The sequence below is a fragment of the Mastigoproctus giganteus genome, chromosome 14 (assembly GCF_048544385.1).
Source record: "Mastigoproctus giganteus isolate SK-2022 chromosome 14, ASM4854438v1, whole genome shotgun sequence".
Lineage (NCBI taxonomy): Eukaryota > Metazoa > Arthropoda > Arachnida > Uropygi > Thelyphonidae > Mastigoproctus > Mastigoproctus giganteus.
Genome location: NC_143588.1, coordinates 10,704,417 through 10,720,405, shown reverse-complemented (window position 1 = coordinate 10,720,405; position 15,989 = coordinate 10,704,417). Strand labels below are relative to the sequence as shown.

Sequence of the window (15,989 nt, the reverse complement as noted above, 5' to 3'; positions counted from 1 at the left end):
CTTATGTTCTGAATAAATGTGTCAAATATTCAAATATTGTGTGAAGTGGAAGTGGGTTTTTTTTTTTTTTTTTTTGGCTGATGCTGCATAAGCTTGCTTTCTTGCATCAAATGCCTCTGCTAATGCTAATGCTAATGCTAAGATACAAATTTTTTTCATAATTTCATTTCACAATTTCGTCACCACTCCGACTTCAAAAGACCACTGCATGAAGTGTTAAATTTTTTTAGGATGCTCTGAATTCCATGGCATGCATGCCACTTTGGGCACTTGTGCCATGGGTTCGCCATCCCTGCCCTAGACCACTGTTGCTTGAATGAGACAACTTTTCCTATCCTTTGGAAGATGGCATTGTTAAAATTAATTCCCAAACCTGGTAGTCCTATCTCTGCTAAGGCCTATCGTCTTATTGCTTTATTGTCCAACTCGGGTAAAACTCTTGAGCGACTTATTTCTGCCCGTCTAGATTATCTATTTGCTGAACGCTCATTAAAGTCCTCCGACCAGTTTGGCTTTCGTACAGGCCGTGGAACTGAGGAGGCCTTGGTTGAACTTCTCTCCAGAGTAAACAACTGCACTTTTAAATATGCTATATCTATTTTTGTAGATTTCTCTGGAGCCTTTGACTCCCTTGGGTGGAACAGCTTCTTTGCTCGCCTCAGGGCTGCTCGATGTTCCTCACAACTCTACAACTTAACCTGCAACTACTTTCTCGACCATTCTGTACAAGTCAATTCTGGAACTCAGCAAGTTAGTCGTTCTGTCCCTCGAGGATGCCCACAAGGTTCGGTACTCGGTCCACTCGTCTGGGATTTGGTTCTAGATGAGTGGCTTCTCCATTCAACTCCCACTGCTTCTAAAATAGCATATGCGGATGATCTAACCCTTCTTGTCCTTGGTAATTCTCATGCTTCTTTGGAAAGTACTGCTAGTAGCATTATGAATCATCTGGGCTCTTGGTCCACTATTCATAAATTTACCTTTTCTTCTAACAAGACTAAGCTTCTTTATCTTAAGGGCAACCTTAACAGTTTCAGGCCTCCGATTGTTAAACTTTTTGGTCGTTCTCTCTCTCCAAGGTTGACTTGCATAAATTTTTGGGTATTATTCTAGATCGCAAGTTAAACTTTCAGAAACATATCTTGCACCTTCATTATAAAATAGTTAAGTATACGTCTATGCTTATCTGTCTTTCGCATTAATCCTGGGGTATTAACCATCATACCCTTCGTCTTTTGTACAAAGTGGTGTTTATCCCGATTTGTACCTATGGTGCTGGCGCCTGGTTTTGGTATACTAAGAAGATCGCCATCCAAAAGAAACTCTCCTCTATCCAAAGACGTATGCTCTTAATCATGAATCGTACCTGTCACACTGTCTCGACAGCTGCGCTCCAGGTTTTAAACGGTTGCCTACCTACCTCTGGATCTCCAAATTGCTTATCGAGGTTTTTGCTATTACCTTAGACATGCCATTCCAGTTGACGTTTTAGACTTCGATGTTAATATCCACTGCGATCCTTCAACTCTGGCAAGATCGGTGGTCTTCTTCTTTAAAAGGTATGTCACAAGAAAATTTATTCCATCTCTGTCCTTTGCCTTACAAAAGTCTATTCTAAAATGGTTCAGTCCGAGTCTCCGCACTCTTTTTCTTCTAAATGGTCACGGTTCCCTTCGTGCTAAACTTGCTATGTTTAACCTGTCTGATTCATCCCTCTGTAACTGTGGCAGCCCAGAAGGCTGGCAGCATGTTCTTTTCACCTGTCCATATTACTTGGATTCTTCGCCAGCCTCTGTCTACTCTGTGTCAACCATTCTCCCCAGGCAATGAGTCTTCTCTCTTGGACTCCAAAGAAAAATTTAATCTTCCGCAAGATTTTGCACATAAAGCCTTTGCCAGATGTGGACAAATCATCAGTAGTGCCCCAATTTCAGGAAATACTTCTATTCCAGCTCTACCTCCAGTCCAGACCAGCATCTCTATCATCACCATCTCGTGATACCACCACCACCATTTTTTTTTTTCTTTTTTTAGCTCAAGTACCATCTTCACCACCATCTTCGACTTGGACAGTAGGTTAACAAATGTGTATGATGCCAAGTGACATCACCGTGTCTTCTTGACTTTATTTCCTGCTAACCTTAGGCGGGGTCCGCATCCTTACACTGGTGCAGGATGATTTTTTTCCTCATTTTATTAAGTTATTTTTATCTTTATTTTTATTGAATTTTATTTTTATTTTATTTATTTATTTTTTACTTATTTTTATCTTTAATTTTTCTGATTATTTTATTATATTTTGAATGATTTCGACATTTAGTATGTGACACTTGAGGTTTTCTGCGGTTTGCACTCAGTTGTGGTTCGCCTCCTCGCAGCGTAGATGTGTACAAAGACACACCACCCTGGTGCTTGTTGCTTCCTGATAGCAAAGCGGCCAGAAACAACTAAACAACATAACAAACACATACACGGCACAAACGTAGCATTACACACATTTCTAGCCTTTCTGCAGAATTTTCGTAGCATCACAGTGTACCACGGCAGAGTTGAACTAGCATTTGGGAGCCACCTTACATAAGATACTATACATGTCTACATGCCCTAGACCATACAGGATTATTGAGGCTACCATGGATGCCATGTGGGCAGCTCTGATAATACGAAATACAAGCCTAACAGTAACTAAAGTCAGTAATTTATGTTCCCCAATAGCAGCCTGCACACAAATTACTTAATACCAGTTAATCTTCCTGATGTCAATCTTCTTGGTCCTTTAATCAAATACAAAATTTTTATTTATATAAAAAAATAAGAGCTCTTGCTATATTTATTGATATTTCACAATAAAAGTTATGGCTTTTCCAGAATGAGTTTCGTCACAATAAAAAGCCTAATTTTATGTTGGACAATTTTTAAATGAAAATAATTAAAATAATTATATATATATATATAATTAATTTTATAAAATAATTTTAAAATAATTATATATATATATATACACACACATCGAGTGATCACTGAATTATGACCACCTACCTAATACTTCACAGGTCCAACTTTTGCCCTTAGTAAAGCAGCTATCTGATGTGGCACTGATGCAACAAGATGTCAGAAGCGTTCGGGAGGTATGGCCAACCAAGCTGTGTTAATGTGGCTAGCAATGCAGGTATGGAGGTGATTGGTGTATCCAGACACCTCATATGCCTTTCCATAGTGTTCCACAAGTGCTCTATGGGATTGATATCGGGGGAAGTCCAATCGATATGCTGGAAGTTGTGTTCCTCAAACCATTCCTGTACAACAAGTACCCGAGGGCTCAGCGCATTGTCATCTTGGAAGACACCATTGCCCTTTAGGAAAAAGTGTAACATAGCGGGTTGTACACAATCAGCAAGCAGTTGACGATATTGGAGACCTGTGATACGTTGTTCCGCATGCACCAAGTGTCTAAGTTCTTGCCAGTGAAACATGCCCCACACCATGCAATTGCCTTCATCGGCCTGCACTTTTGATACCATGAATGATAAATCAAGAGCCTCATGTTGTTGACACCAAATCCGTACATGCAATCCACTGTGTGGAGTAAATAACATGACTCATCCGACCAGCACACCTTCTTTCAGTCTTCTAACATCCAACTTGCATGTTCTTTTCACCAGGCGAGTCTTTTATGATGATGAACCTTGGTTAGGACAGGATGCCGTAGGGGTCGTATGCTGGTATAGCCCATGTTGTATTGGGTAGTCAACTCAACAGTGCTCGGACCTGGTGCTCACCTCTAACATCAACCTTTTGCTGACCTTTGCAGTTTTGTCGTCGGGTTGTTGTTTAACCATTTTGATGCCAGTCCTGGTACACTTTAATTATGGTGGCTCTTGAACAGCTCACCAGTTCAGCCATTTGTGAAATTGAGCCACCAGCTCATCAAGCATCCGCTATCTGTCATTTATCAAAGTCCAATAAATCCTTCCTTCCTTTTCCCCATCACGCTCAGAATTTTACTACCTACTGAACCACTGACACCTTATCTATGCTATGTAGGTTGACTAACTCCGCACTTTCATACCTCACGTGGTCAACGGGTTGCATTCAGTTTTCATAGGGATGGTCATAATTCAGTGATCACTCAGTGTATACAGAACATACAATATATAGCAATTTATTGATACAATACAGTAATATGCAGGTAATATACATATAGTAATTTTATGTTTTATGTCACAATCCTTATAAAAAACAAGATATTTGACAACAGAAGAAAATTCTATCTAAAAATAAGATAATCAACTGCAAAGGTAAATTTTGCATGAATAAAAGACAGTGTATGTGAAAGTTACTCAGTCTATTAATGATTTTTATGTATATTTTCATAATGGCAAAGGATTACTTTAATCAGCAATATAAAGACAAATTTTAAAATATCACTTTTCAAAGTTATAATTTTTACCAACATTTTACATTTGTCACCATACTATAGCTACCTGTTAGAGACTATGCTTGGGTAATAACAAGTTTGATTTTTATCCACAAGTCGGCTAGACTCTTGCAAAAAACGACTTTGAGCACCATATGCACGAATCACACTTACTCCAGTTAATGTTTCTGAGAAATGAGAATATATAGGAGAGCGTGTTATTGATTCCAGACGTTTCAGCTGCCGTGATGTTGCCACATAAAATTTCTGCATAAGAGTGGGAAAAATGGATATGAGCAGAACCAAACTAATATGTATTTCTCTACCACTGAAGATAAAATAGCTTGGTATGAGTTTTATTACAAAAAATCGAATTTTAGATTTCAAAATGTAATATTTACTTTAATATATTTCATTAAGTTTGATACAATATAATGTAGATAATTTTATGATCTATGTGACAACCCTTATATGAAACAAGTTGAATTTTTTTATCAAATCCTATACATATAAATTAAAAGTTTATTAGAACCAACTATGTGATAAAAGTTTACTAGAACCAACTATGTGAAAATACTGACTGCATGTTAGAATTTTTATTATTAATGTTTAGATTAGCACTGAGATATTTCTAAGAAATTCCATTCTTTTCCATTCCCTGACCTTTCCGCATCCTCCATATTTGGTGGTCATGGGCTCGAACCCCGGTATAATCAAGAAGCATGTGCTACACACTGCTGCTCCTGCCCACCTGGCTACGAAGGCTCCATCAGACATGAAGTTCTCAGAGCATTGTAGACAGGTTGCAAGGTAGGCCCATGGTATCCTATCAATGATTTATCGAAAATTTGGTAGTAGAGATAAGAATGTCATAATCCCATTATATAAGGCTATTGTTAGACCACATTTGGAATACTGTGTTCAAGTATGGAGACTACACCTAAAGAAAGACACTGAGCTTCTTGAAAGGGTCCAAAGACAGGTAACTCACCTGGTGCGATCGGCAAAAGAGCGTCCATATGAGGAAAGACTTAATATGTGGTTTGCACAGCTTGGAAGCTAGGCACCTTAGAGGAGATGTGACTGTGGTGTTTAAGGCTCTGAGAGGCATAAGTAAAATGAATGAGAACGAAATTTTCACAGTTATAATTGATTCTAGAACTAGGGTCCATATAGCTAATAATAATAATAATTCAAGTTTTGGGGAAGGGGATGTTTAGACTGGATTGCAGGAAGTTTTATTTTAGCTATCGAGTTATAAATTACTGGAATAAGTTACCTACATGAGTGGTACAGGCTGACAGTTTGGGGAAATTCAAAGGTCAGCTGGATAGTTACCTAAGGTAGGAGGGAAACACATAAGTTGTCTATTTCCTTTTCTTTTATTAATTATTTATTTTTTAAAATTTTCTGCTTATTATTTCTTCTATTTTTTTTTTGGTTGGGGTAGTAGCATAAGCCATTGGCTTTCTTGCACCATGTGGCCAATGCTAATATGACTATTCCCCTTATGTTCTGGATAAACACCCAATTTCTCTGGACAGAATATGAATTCAACTTGACAAAGTTAGTTCCCGTCCTAGGCACAACAATTCACAAATCACCATTGCATATATCCTCTACCATCTGGGTGTCTCCACTAGTCTTGCCAGGATTTTATAAGGTTGGCTGTGTACACCTAACTAGTAGAAGAATGCAACTGGTTGTGTCTAATATAAAATCGACCTTTCCATTGCTGCATTGTTCAATGGTGGTATATGGGGGGAACCCCTGGTGCCATCAGACAACTAACACACTTTTACTTAATTGATGATCATTATTTATTTATTATTATTTTTTTCCATTCAAGAAGGAAATCCACATTGGATACCTACATTTTGTTTTCAAAGACATATCTTTAGACCAGGATATGAATTAGGGATTACTTTTTAGTTTTTGATTATATAGAACCTTGTTATTTCTCTTTTGATATTTATATTTTCAGCTAGAATATCAATGTTAGATTCATTGAACAATCTTGCAGTTCTCTTGAAGTAGTTGAATTTTAGATTATCAGTTCTGAATGGCACAAATTTCCAGCAGATTGTCTTCTCAGAACTCTTGGAGGGCAGCTAAAATTGATCAGAGAGAGCAGCTCAGGGGTATCCAGCTTCCCAGTCATGAGATGCAGCAGGAATTTTCAGTGAGTCGTAGCCCTTCTTTGAAGGGTACCATCCCAAAGTGAGTGCACCATTCATAATAAGACCTTGCATCTCTTTCCAACCTAGACTTGTACACTAAAAATCTAATTATGGATTTCTAAATACGTTTCAGTTGTTTTATGAGTATTTTAAAGTAAGGATTCCAGATCTGTGAGGCATATTCAAGTATCAGATTGATAATCATTTTATAAGTTGTATGTTGGAAAAATCGAAGCATACTCTTTTAAGTAATCCAAGAGAGTTGGAGGCCTTTACAGTAGTCTTACTGATATGTACCAGATGATTTTAAAATAAGTTTCCCTATTGAGACCCTAGTGTCAAAATGGCTAGAGTTAGTGCTGTGAAAATTGGTGGATATGTCATTTAAGGTATGGGGAAGGGATTTGTAGAAGGAAAAAAAAAAAGTTCAAATTTCCACCACCAGGGGAAAAACAGCACTGCCCATATGTAAAAGTTGTCATTTACTTCAAGGTATGCTGCTTATGCAAACGACATCCTGTTAGATTAAATCAGAAAGGTCAATGTCACCATCAATAACCATTATGGCTCTTACAAAAAAGGAACGTGCTCTTTTAGTAAAACTGTTTGATCAGAATAATACTAATTGTCAAGCATCACTACGTGAATATCGGAAACTTATAAAGATTTGCATAAAGGACTTTTGATGTCAGCGAGGATTAGAAAACTAATAAATAAATTTGAAATGACCTGGGAGTTAGGTGTAATTCCAGGCAGGGGATGACCACGTATTGGAACGGAGGTAATGGATGAAGTGGCGGTTGCAATGGCCTCCAGGGCAGAATGCGAAACACTACCAGTCAGTAGTGCCAGAGTTGTGCTAAGAGAATTGAACCTTCCTTGGTCTACTGTACGTAAAGTGCTTCAAATAATTTTACGCTGCTTCCCGTACAAGATTCACGTAGTACAAGAACTAAAGTCTCGTGATCAGCAACAATGAATAGACTTTGCTCTACAATTTCTGGCTCGTATTAAACTTGACAATACAGGGGCTCGAATGATTTTGTGGTCTAATGAGGCACATTTCACTCTTCTTGGGGCTGTAAATGCACAAAACTACCAAATATGGGGAACTTCTCATCCATCTGCTGTACAAGAAATAACAAAGTCCATACGTTAACAGTATGGTGTGGATTCACAGCAGAGTTTATAATCGGACCATTTTTCTTTGAAGAGTCTACACACCCCGTGGTCCCGTAAGGTGTACAGTAACTAGTGCACAATACTGCACTCTTCTAAGATATCATATTATTCCCAGTCTGTTGTTTGTTTGTTATTTGGTTTTTAGGAGCATTAGCAACTAAGGCCATATTGCTCCGGAATATGCGGTGGTCATTCCCTGACCTTTCTGCATCTTCCGTATTTGGTGGTGACGAACCCCGGTCTAATCAAGAAGCGTGTGCTACGCACTGCTGCTCCTTCCCACCTGGCTACGAAGGCGCCTTTCCCAGTCTGCAAGAAAGGCAATGCTTGGAGACTGCAGTGTTCAGCCAGATGGTGCCCCTCCCCACGTTGGTCAACAAGTGAAGGAACTGCTCCATTCAACATTCACAAATGATTGAACAAATTTTTTTTTTATTCTACAAATCGCTTCCCCATACCCTAAATGACATACCCACCGATTTTCACAATGCTATCTCTAACCATTTTGACACTAGGGTCTCCTGAATAGGTGAACTTATTTTATAACCACTCGATATACTGAAGGTTCCCTTGGCAGAGAACCATACTCCCAAATCAGAAACCTCTTGTACTCTCTTTATTGCCTGATTATCAATTTTGTAGGGATAACTGATTTTATGTTTTTTGTGATAGTCTGCAATAGAGATGTAGCAGCAGCATTTGTCTAAATCCACTGTTAGGCCATTATTTATAATTCATGAAGTGATAGTGGCTAATCCTTCTTCCATTAATTCACAGTCTTTTGTTGATTTAACCATTTTATATATTTTAAAGTCATCTGCATAATCGGACCATTTATCGGAAAATCTATATTAATGACCTACAATCTTGTAGGTCATTAATATAGATTTCAAACAATAATGCACCAAGAGGAGAAACCTGTGAGACTCCTCTTTGGATAGGAAAAGTAGAGGAATAGCTTCCTTCAAAAAGAACTCTGCTTTTCCTGTTATAAAAGTTTACCATTAGTGAGAAAGCATTACTTAGTGTCCCAATGTGATTTTATTTAAGGCAGAGTAAATTGTGTAGAACTGAATCAAAGGCTTTTTGCAAATCCGGATATATGATGTCTATTTGGTTGTTATTGTCAAGTGCATATTTGATATCATGCTCTAGGGAAAGTAAATAGGTCACTGTTGATCTGCCCATAAGGAAGCCATGATGAATGTGGCTGAATTTATTCTTCACAAAACAACATAACTGAGTATATATGATATTATTCTCAATGATCTTACTTAAAATGATTAGCTAAGGAGGCTGGGCTGTCTTTTTGAGCCCTTTTTAAATAATGGGGTAATAGTAGTTTCCTTTAATCTTGCAGGGAATGATTCCTTTTTGAAAGTGGCATTTATCAGATGTAACAGTTGTTACAGGACTACAAAGCAGTGTTTCCAGAGGGCCATGGGAATACAATCAGTATCTGTATCGTAGTTTAAACTGAACTTATTAAGGGTGTCCAATAGAATATCTGGATTAACTTCAAAATGTGTCAGAATATTACTGTAATATGAGGAGGAGGTATTATCAAACTTACTATTATGATCAGATTTTTTAGTATATAGATCATAGTAATATTTAACAAAATCTTCTAATTTGATGGCTTCCATTTTATAAGCATGGTTATGGTTTTTATAACCCATCTTCCAATGCTTCCAGAATGGTCTCATATCATGCCTTTTCAGCATTGCATTTTGTACAGTGGATAAGTAATTCTGGTAGGCCAGATTAATATTGTGTTTTACCTGTCTTCTAAAGTTGGAGAACAGGATATAACTGTCATGTCTCTGTGTATGTTTGTATTTGATAAACATCTGTTTTTTTTCTCCTAAGTAATTGAATAATTCCTTTAGGAAATAGGAATAAGTTTCCACATAGGAAACTTATTTGACAGATTTTTTGGCTAGGGGCAGCTTTACTCAATAAATGAATGAAATATACCTTATTGCTTGCCCTCATATAGCTGTTATGGGCAGATTTAGAAAGAGTAAAGTAATTTTTGTAAACAACAGGACTCATCAGTGAATAATTTCCATAAACACTCAGTTTCTCCTCTCAGCTGCAGATGCAATAAAAAAGTATTTTAGTGGAACACTTACTACAAACAACTGCTTCTGGAGGGGAATATGACTACTATTCGTCAAATGTGGTACATTAATTACAAAGTAAATTTTTGTAAATAACAAAAATGACAGCACATGACATCCTTTCATTGACTAGAAGTTGCTCTTAGGATAAAAATCAGTAAGGGCTAAACTATACAAAAATATACATGAACTGACAAGTGATTCATGGAGGTAATAGTAATAGAGGCATGTGAAGCAAGAAAGCAAAGGGTATGAGATCATGTAGCATCAGCCAAAAAAAAAAAAAAAATATATATATATATACACAACCATTCCCTCTAAAAGTTTGTCTAATTCCTCCTTGAATTTATTTAGCGCTATCAACTTCCACAACGACAGATGGAACAAACCTCCATCTGTCTAAAGTCATGGTGGCTAAAGGCAAACTTCTGCACATCTATTCTACAACTGTCTTTCCTAAATTAGAATGTATACTCCCTTAGGTTTGTCATCTGATCAAGCAGAAGAATCCCAATAGAATTCAACATGCTCAACCCATTCAAGGCCTTATACACCTCGCAGGTGCCTAGTCTCCATATACTGCAATTTGCAGCACTTGAGTCTTTCTTGCTAAGACCACCCTTTCATTGCCCTCATCAATCTTGTTGCCCTTCTCTGTACTCAATCAAGCAACTTTACATCCTTCTTAAAATGAGGCCTCCAGACCTGGATGCAGTACTCAAGGAGTGGCCTGACCATAGCATTATACAAGGGGATAATCACCTCCTTTTTCCTGCTAGCAAAATTCCTGTATATCATTGACAAAACCCCATGACCTGCTCTTGCAGCCTGTCTGCATTGCTCAGAAAACTTCATATCTGACTGCACAATTACTCCCAGGTCTTTCTCATTTTCTATCACCCTAAGTGTAGTACCACACAGTTGGTACATTCCTCTGGGGTTACTTCTACCATATGCAGTACTTTGCATTTGTCAATGTTAAATTTCAGTTGCCACTTCTCAGCCCATCTGCCCAAATTTTCTAGCTCTTGTTGCAGTAGCACACTGCCATTAAATGTCATTAACAACCCTGCGAGCCTTTGTATCATCTGTTAACTTCGACACTAAGCCTGATATACCTTCATCAATATCATTGATAAATATACAAAACAATAGTGGGCCCAACACCAAACCCAGTGGGACTCCACTAATAACATTAGTCCCACTCAACCACCCTTTTATTTATTGTAGCAACTTACCCTTAATACCATTCTGTTTCAATTTGTACAGTAGTCTTCCATGCGCAACTGTGTCAAATACAAGTACATGATATCAAAATTATTTTTTGCATCCAGTTCCTTTGTAACCACATCATAGCATCCAATCAAATTTGTCAGACAAGACTCTCCCTTCATAAACTCATGCTATGTCTGAATTATTGCTGCAGTCTTGTCTAGATGATCCTGCAATGCATCTTTAACTAGTGTCTCCATTATTTTACTAGGAACAGAAGTTAAACTAACTGCTCTGTAATTACTCCTGTCACTCTTTGACCCCCTTTGTGAATTGGGGATACATTTGCACATCTCCAGTCTGTGGGGATTTCCCCTGACTCCAAGGATACTATCATAATTATGGCTAAGGGTTTGCTTAGTTCCTTTGCTGCTCCTTTAATATAACTGGATAGATCCCATCCACCCCCAGGTGCCTTTCTTAGGTCTAACTTCAACATTTTCTCCTCCACTTTGATCTCAGTTATTACAAATCATTAAGCACCCTGTTACAATTTGATAAACTTCTGGCATTTTCTTTCCTTAATAACTCCTTGTGTGTGCAAAATACTCATTCGGTTTATTTGCTATCTGAGCAGGATCATTAACAGTCAAACCATTGATATCAATTGGACTAATCTGATTCATCACCTTCCTTTTAGAGTTTATATAAGTAAAGAAATCCTTGTTGGTTTTCTTAGCATCCTTTTCCAAATATTTCTCGTAATCTGACTTCACTTGCCTAATTTCTTTCCTTATGACTTGATTACAGACTGCCGCCTGTAATCAAGCCTGTAATGCATGGAATGCATATAAATTGTCGCCTCAATTTATATGCATCCCATGCATTTTTCTTCTCTGCCATGAATCTCATTAGTTCATTTGACAACCATTTAGGCCTAAACCTTGAACAATATTTCTTAATTGGTGTGAAAAGTCTAGTAGCTTCCATGATTAATTTAAGGAATTAATATGGATTAATTCCCACTTAGAATTTGCTGTTGGTAACATCATCAGTTGGTCCAACTGTAGGATAAAAACCGGCATTTAAAAACTGTCTGAAACCACTTCAGTCACCTTTACAAAAGCAAAAACCCTTTCCTTTACCTCCGATGGTAATTATATCTTAATGGTAAGCAAATCCCACATCAGTACACTGTGATCACTGACACTTAGTGGTTCCTTTATCTGCAAATTCGTAATACACAAATGATCACTGCTGATAATGAGATCAAGAGCATTACCCTCTCTCAAACATGCTGCAGCAGAAAACAATCATCTACAAAAGTCTTGCTAGTGTGCGAGTGACCAACCCACAAGTTCCAATCAATATCTGGGAAGTTAAAATTCCCCATCATATGACATTCTGATTTACTAGCCCACTATTTTTCTGTAGAATTGTTCATTGTACTCATTCGAGTCATTAGGTCTATAACACACTCCTACTCTTATTTTTTTTCTTTCCCAGTGCTTATGTCACACCAAACTGACTCCACATTGCACTGTCCATCTATGTCACATGGATGCACTTCCTTAGATTTTATGTTTTTCTTAATTAACAGCATAACCCCTCCTCTCTTCCTATCCTATCTATCCTTTCTATACACAAATTTTATCCGCCAGATTCCAATTCTGCATTCCTAATATCTGTGTGACAACACATCTCTGATATCCCAACATCTGCCTTTGAATTTAGCACAATAAATTCTAAGGCATTAGAAAAATATACATGGTAAAATAAGTAAAATTTTTTAATTAGCTGATAAATATTTTACTAAAAATTAAGCACTGGGCACTGTTCGTCTGAATTGGCTGCTATAATTCCCACTATCTCAGTTCCAAAGCAGTCCGAACATGTGCCACAACTCCGTCAACATCCTTTTACTGTCCAATTTAAAACTCTGAGAAGCAACTTTTCTTCTTCCTCATTTATTCATTCAACTTCCATTTTTAGGAACAACCTTTCTTCATATGCATTTCCTGAAAATTATAATCTGCAGAAGTTCCAGTCTAATGTCAACAAGTATCTTCTTTCATCTTCTCAACCTTCAGCCCATGAATAGTACTAATTACTATAGGGTCTAATACCTGTTGTGTTTGGGGTTTCATAAAAAAAAAAAAAATCCACCATTGTGAATGCAATGCCCGAGGTACCAATGGGTATGCATACCCCCACCATTGGGAACCAGGGCCCTAAGGCACCTGCAAATGGACTTGGATCAGCAATGAGTGATATGAAATTTCCTTAGCTTTCATTTTATGTATTTTATCCCATGTCACTTTTGGGTTCGTTATCTAGTTGTAGATGATGTGAAATGATACAGAGGCTCTGAGGACTGATCCACCACACTGCAGCACAACTACGTATGAAAGTTAAAAAATTTTCTCTTGCTGGATAGCATTGAAAATAACTCCATGCTTTATTTTGCTCCATTAAAGCTACAGTTCAGGCTAGAGTGTACCATGGTTTGGGATAATGGGAGAAACTCACTGATGTTTTTGTAATAGTTGTGTTGCTGTAACATTCTCAATTTTAATGATGCTACTGCAATGTCAAGTGGTTCCCAACTAACCAAGTGGATCTATTTGTAGCAACACTGTTAGTCTGATCTAACTCCCGTTGTGCTGCCCTGGTTGGCTTGCATAGTATTCCATTGTAATTTAGGTGGACATCATTGGGAAGTGGTCACTCCCAAGGGGATTGGTAATTTCACATAAACTCAGGACATACGAGCAGCAAAAAACAAATAGATCTATAGCACAAAAAGAAAATGTAATTTTCTGAAAGTAGGTGGCAGTTTGTATATGAAAAAGGAAGAGATCATTGTGATGAAGCATTTGCTCTATAACATGACTTCTGCTATTAATATCAGTATTACCACATAAAGAGCCATGACTCCCCTAAAAGTAAGAAAGGTGGTGACAATTTCAGGATGAGATCATCCAATTCATACCAGGAAATAACAATCCCATTTGGTAAATAAATGGAGGAGACTATTAAAATTAAACCTAATGTAAGGTAGATGGATATCCCTGTGGGCATCCCCATCACCCATTCTATCCTTGCAGATCAACAGTGCAGTTCTGTAATGCATAGTTGTTATCAGTCTTTAAATATACATTTTTTTTGGGTGCACAGGCAAACTGGTTCATGTAAGTGCAGAAAGTGCTTGATGTCTTTAGGGAAAGTTACTACTATGGATGAATGGATGGTTAATGGGAGAAGATAGAGTGGTTATCAATGGGCACTATTCTTCTTGGACTAACACATTAATAGTGGGATCTCCCCGAGTTCAGCGCTGGGGCCTTTGTCATTTCTGTATTTATTAATAATATCGATGAAGACATATTGTGCTTATAAGTTTGCAGATGGTATATATGTAGTAGTGGTTGTTATGTAGATAATGACAATAATCTGCATATGCTACTGCAACAAGAACTAGAAAAATCAGGCAGATGAACAAATGGGTACAACTGAGTTATACCACAGGGAAGTTACTGGAGAATAAAAAAAAGACCTGGGGGTAGTTTTGCAGCATAAAGTTTTCTGAGCAGTACAGATGGGTTGCCAGATAAGCTCATGGGGTTTTGTCATTGATATACAGGAATTTGTCAACAGGGATAAGTTGTTGTTGTTGTTATTTGGTTTTTAGGAGCATTAGCAACTAAAGCCATATTGCTCCGGGATATACGGTGGTCATTCACAGGGATAAGTGCTGACTATTCTGTTGTATAAGGCAAGAGTTAGGTCACATCTTGAGTACTACATGCAGGCCTCTGGAAGCCTCATTTCAGGTTGTTGTTATTTGGTTTTTAGGAGCATTAGCAAATAAGGCCATATTGCTCCGGGGATATGCAGTGGTCATTTCCTGACCTTTCTGCATTCTCCGTATTTGGTTGTCACGGCTCGAATCTCGGTCTAATCAAGAAGTGTGTGTGCTATGCCCTGCTGCTCCTGCCCACCTGGCTACGGAGGCACCTCAATAAGAAGGTTGGTAGGGTTGCTAATAACAGTAATGATAGTACGCTACTGCAACAGGATCTCAAAAAGTTGAGCAGATGGACTGAGAGGCGGTAAGTAAAGTTTAACATTGACAAATGCAAAGTACTGCATATGGGTAGAGTAATGGTGCTGCAACTGTGCGGTGCTACACTCAGGGCAGTGGAAAACAAAAAAAGACCTGGGAGTAACTGTGCAGTCAGATATGAAATTTTCTGAGCAGCACAGATGGGCTGCAAGAGCAGCTTACAGTGTCTTGTTAATGATATACAGGAATTTTGCTAGCAGGGAGAAGGAGGTGAGTACACCTTGAGTACTGTGTACAGAGAAAGGCAACAAGATTGGTGAGTGGAACAAAGGGTTGCTCTTACCAAGAAAGGCTTCAGTTCTGCAAATTTCAGTCTGGAGACTAGGCACCTCTGAGGTGATCTGATTGAGTTGTATAAGGCCTTGAATGGTTTGAGCATGCTCAATGCTGATGGGATTCTTCCTCTTGCTCAGATTACTCATCTGAGGGGACAATTCAAATTGAGGAAAGACATTTGTAGAATTGATGTGTGGAAACTTTCAGCCAGTGGGTGGTTGATTGTTGGAACAAACTTCCATCAGATCAAGGCAGTACTAGACAAACATTTGGAGTGAACGGGTGGGGTAATGGGAAGTTTTTTTTTTTTTTGTTTTGTTTGTGGGCTGTTGTTATGCTTTCCTGCATGAAAACATAACAACAGCCCACCGTCTAGACTTAGCTGACAGAACCTATACAGAACTTCACCACGAAGACATGATCTGAACACAGTTTTTGTCTTTCTAGCATGAGTGAACATTCTCTCACTCACC

At 38.0% G+C, this 15,989-nt stretch overlaps 1 protein-coding gene across 3 annotated transcripts in view; it reads right to left on the bottom strand.

Annotated features, from left to right (window-relative positions):
* The window catches only part of LOC150074975 (ATP-binding cassette sub-family C member 1-like), an 889,139-nt gene that overhangs the window by 181,586 nt on the left and 691,564 nt on the right, over window positions 1-15,989 (bottom strand). For all 3 annotated transcript variants that reach the window (XM_090388347.1, XM_090388349.1, XM_090388348.1), the window contains one exon: window positions 4,485-4,684. In XM_090388347.1, coding sequence (XP_090244473.1) covers window positions 4,485-4,684 — 200 coding nt within the window. The remainder of the gene's footprint in view (window positions 1-4,484; window positions 4,685-15,989) is intronic.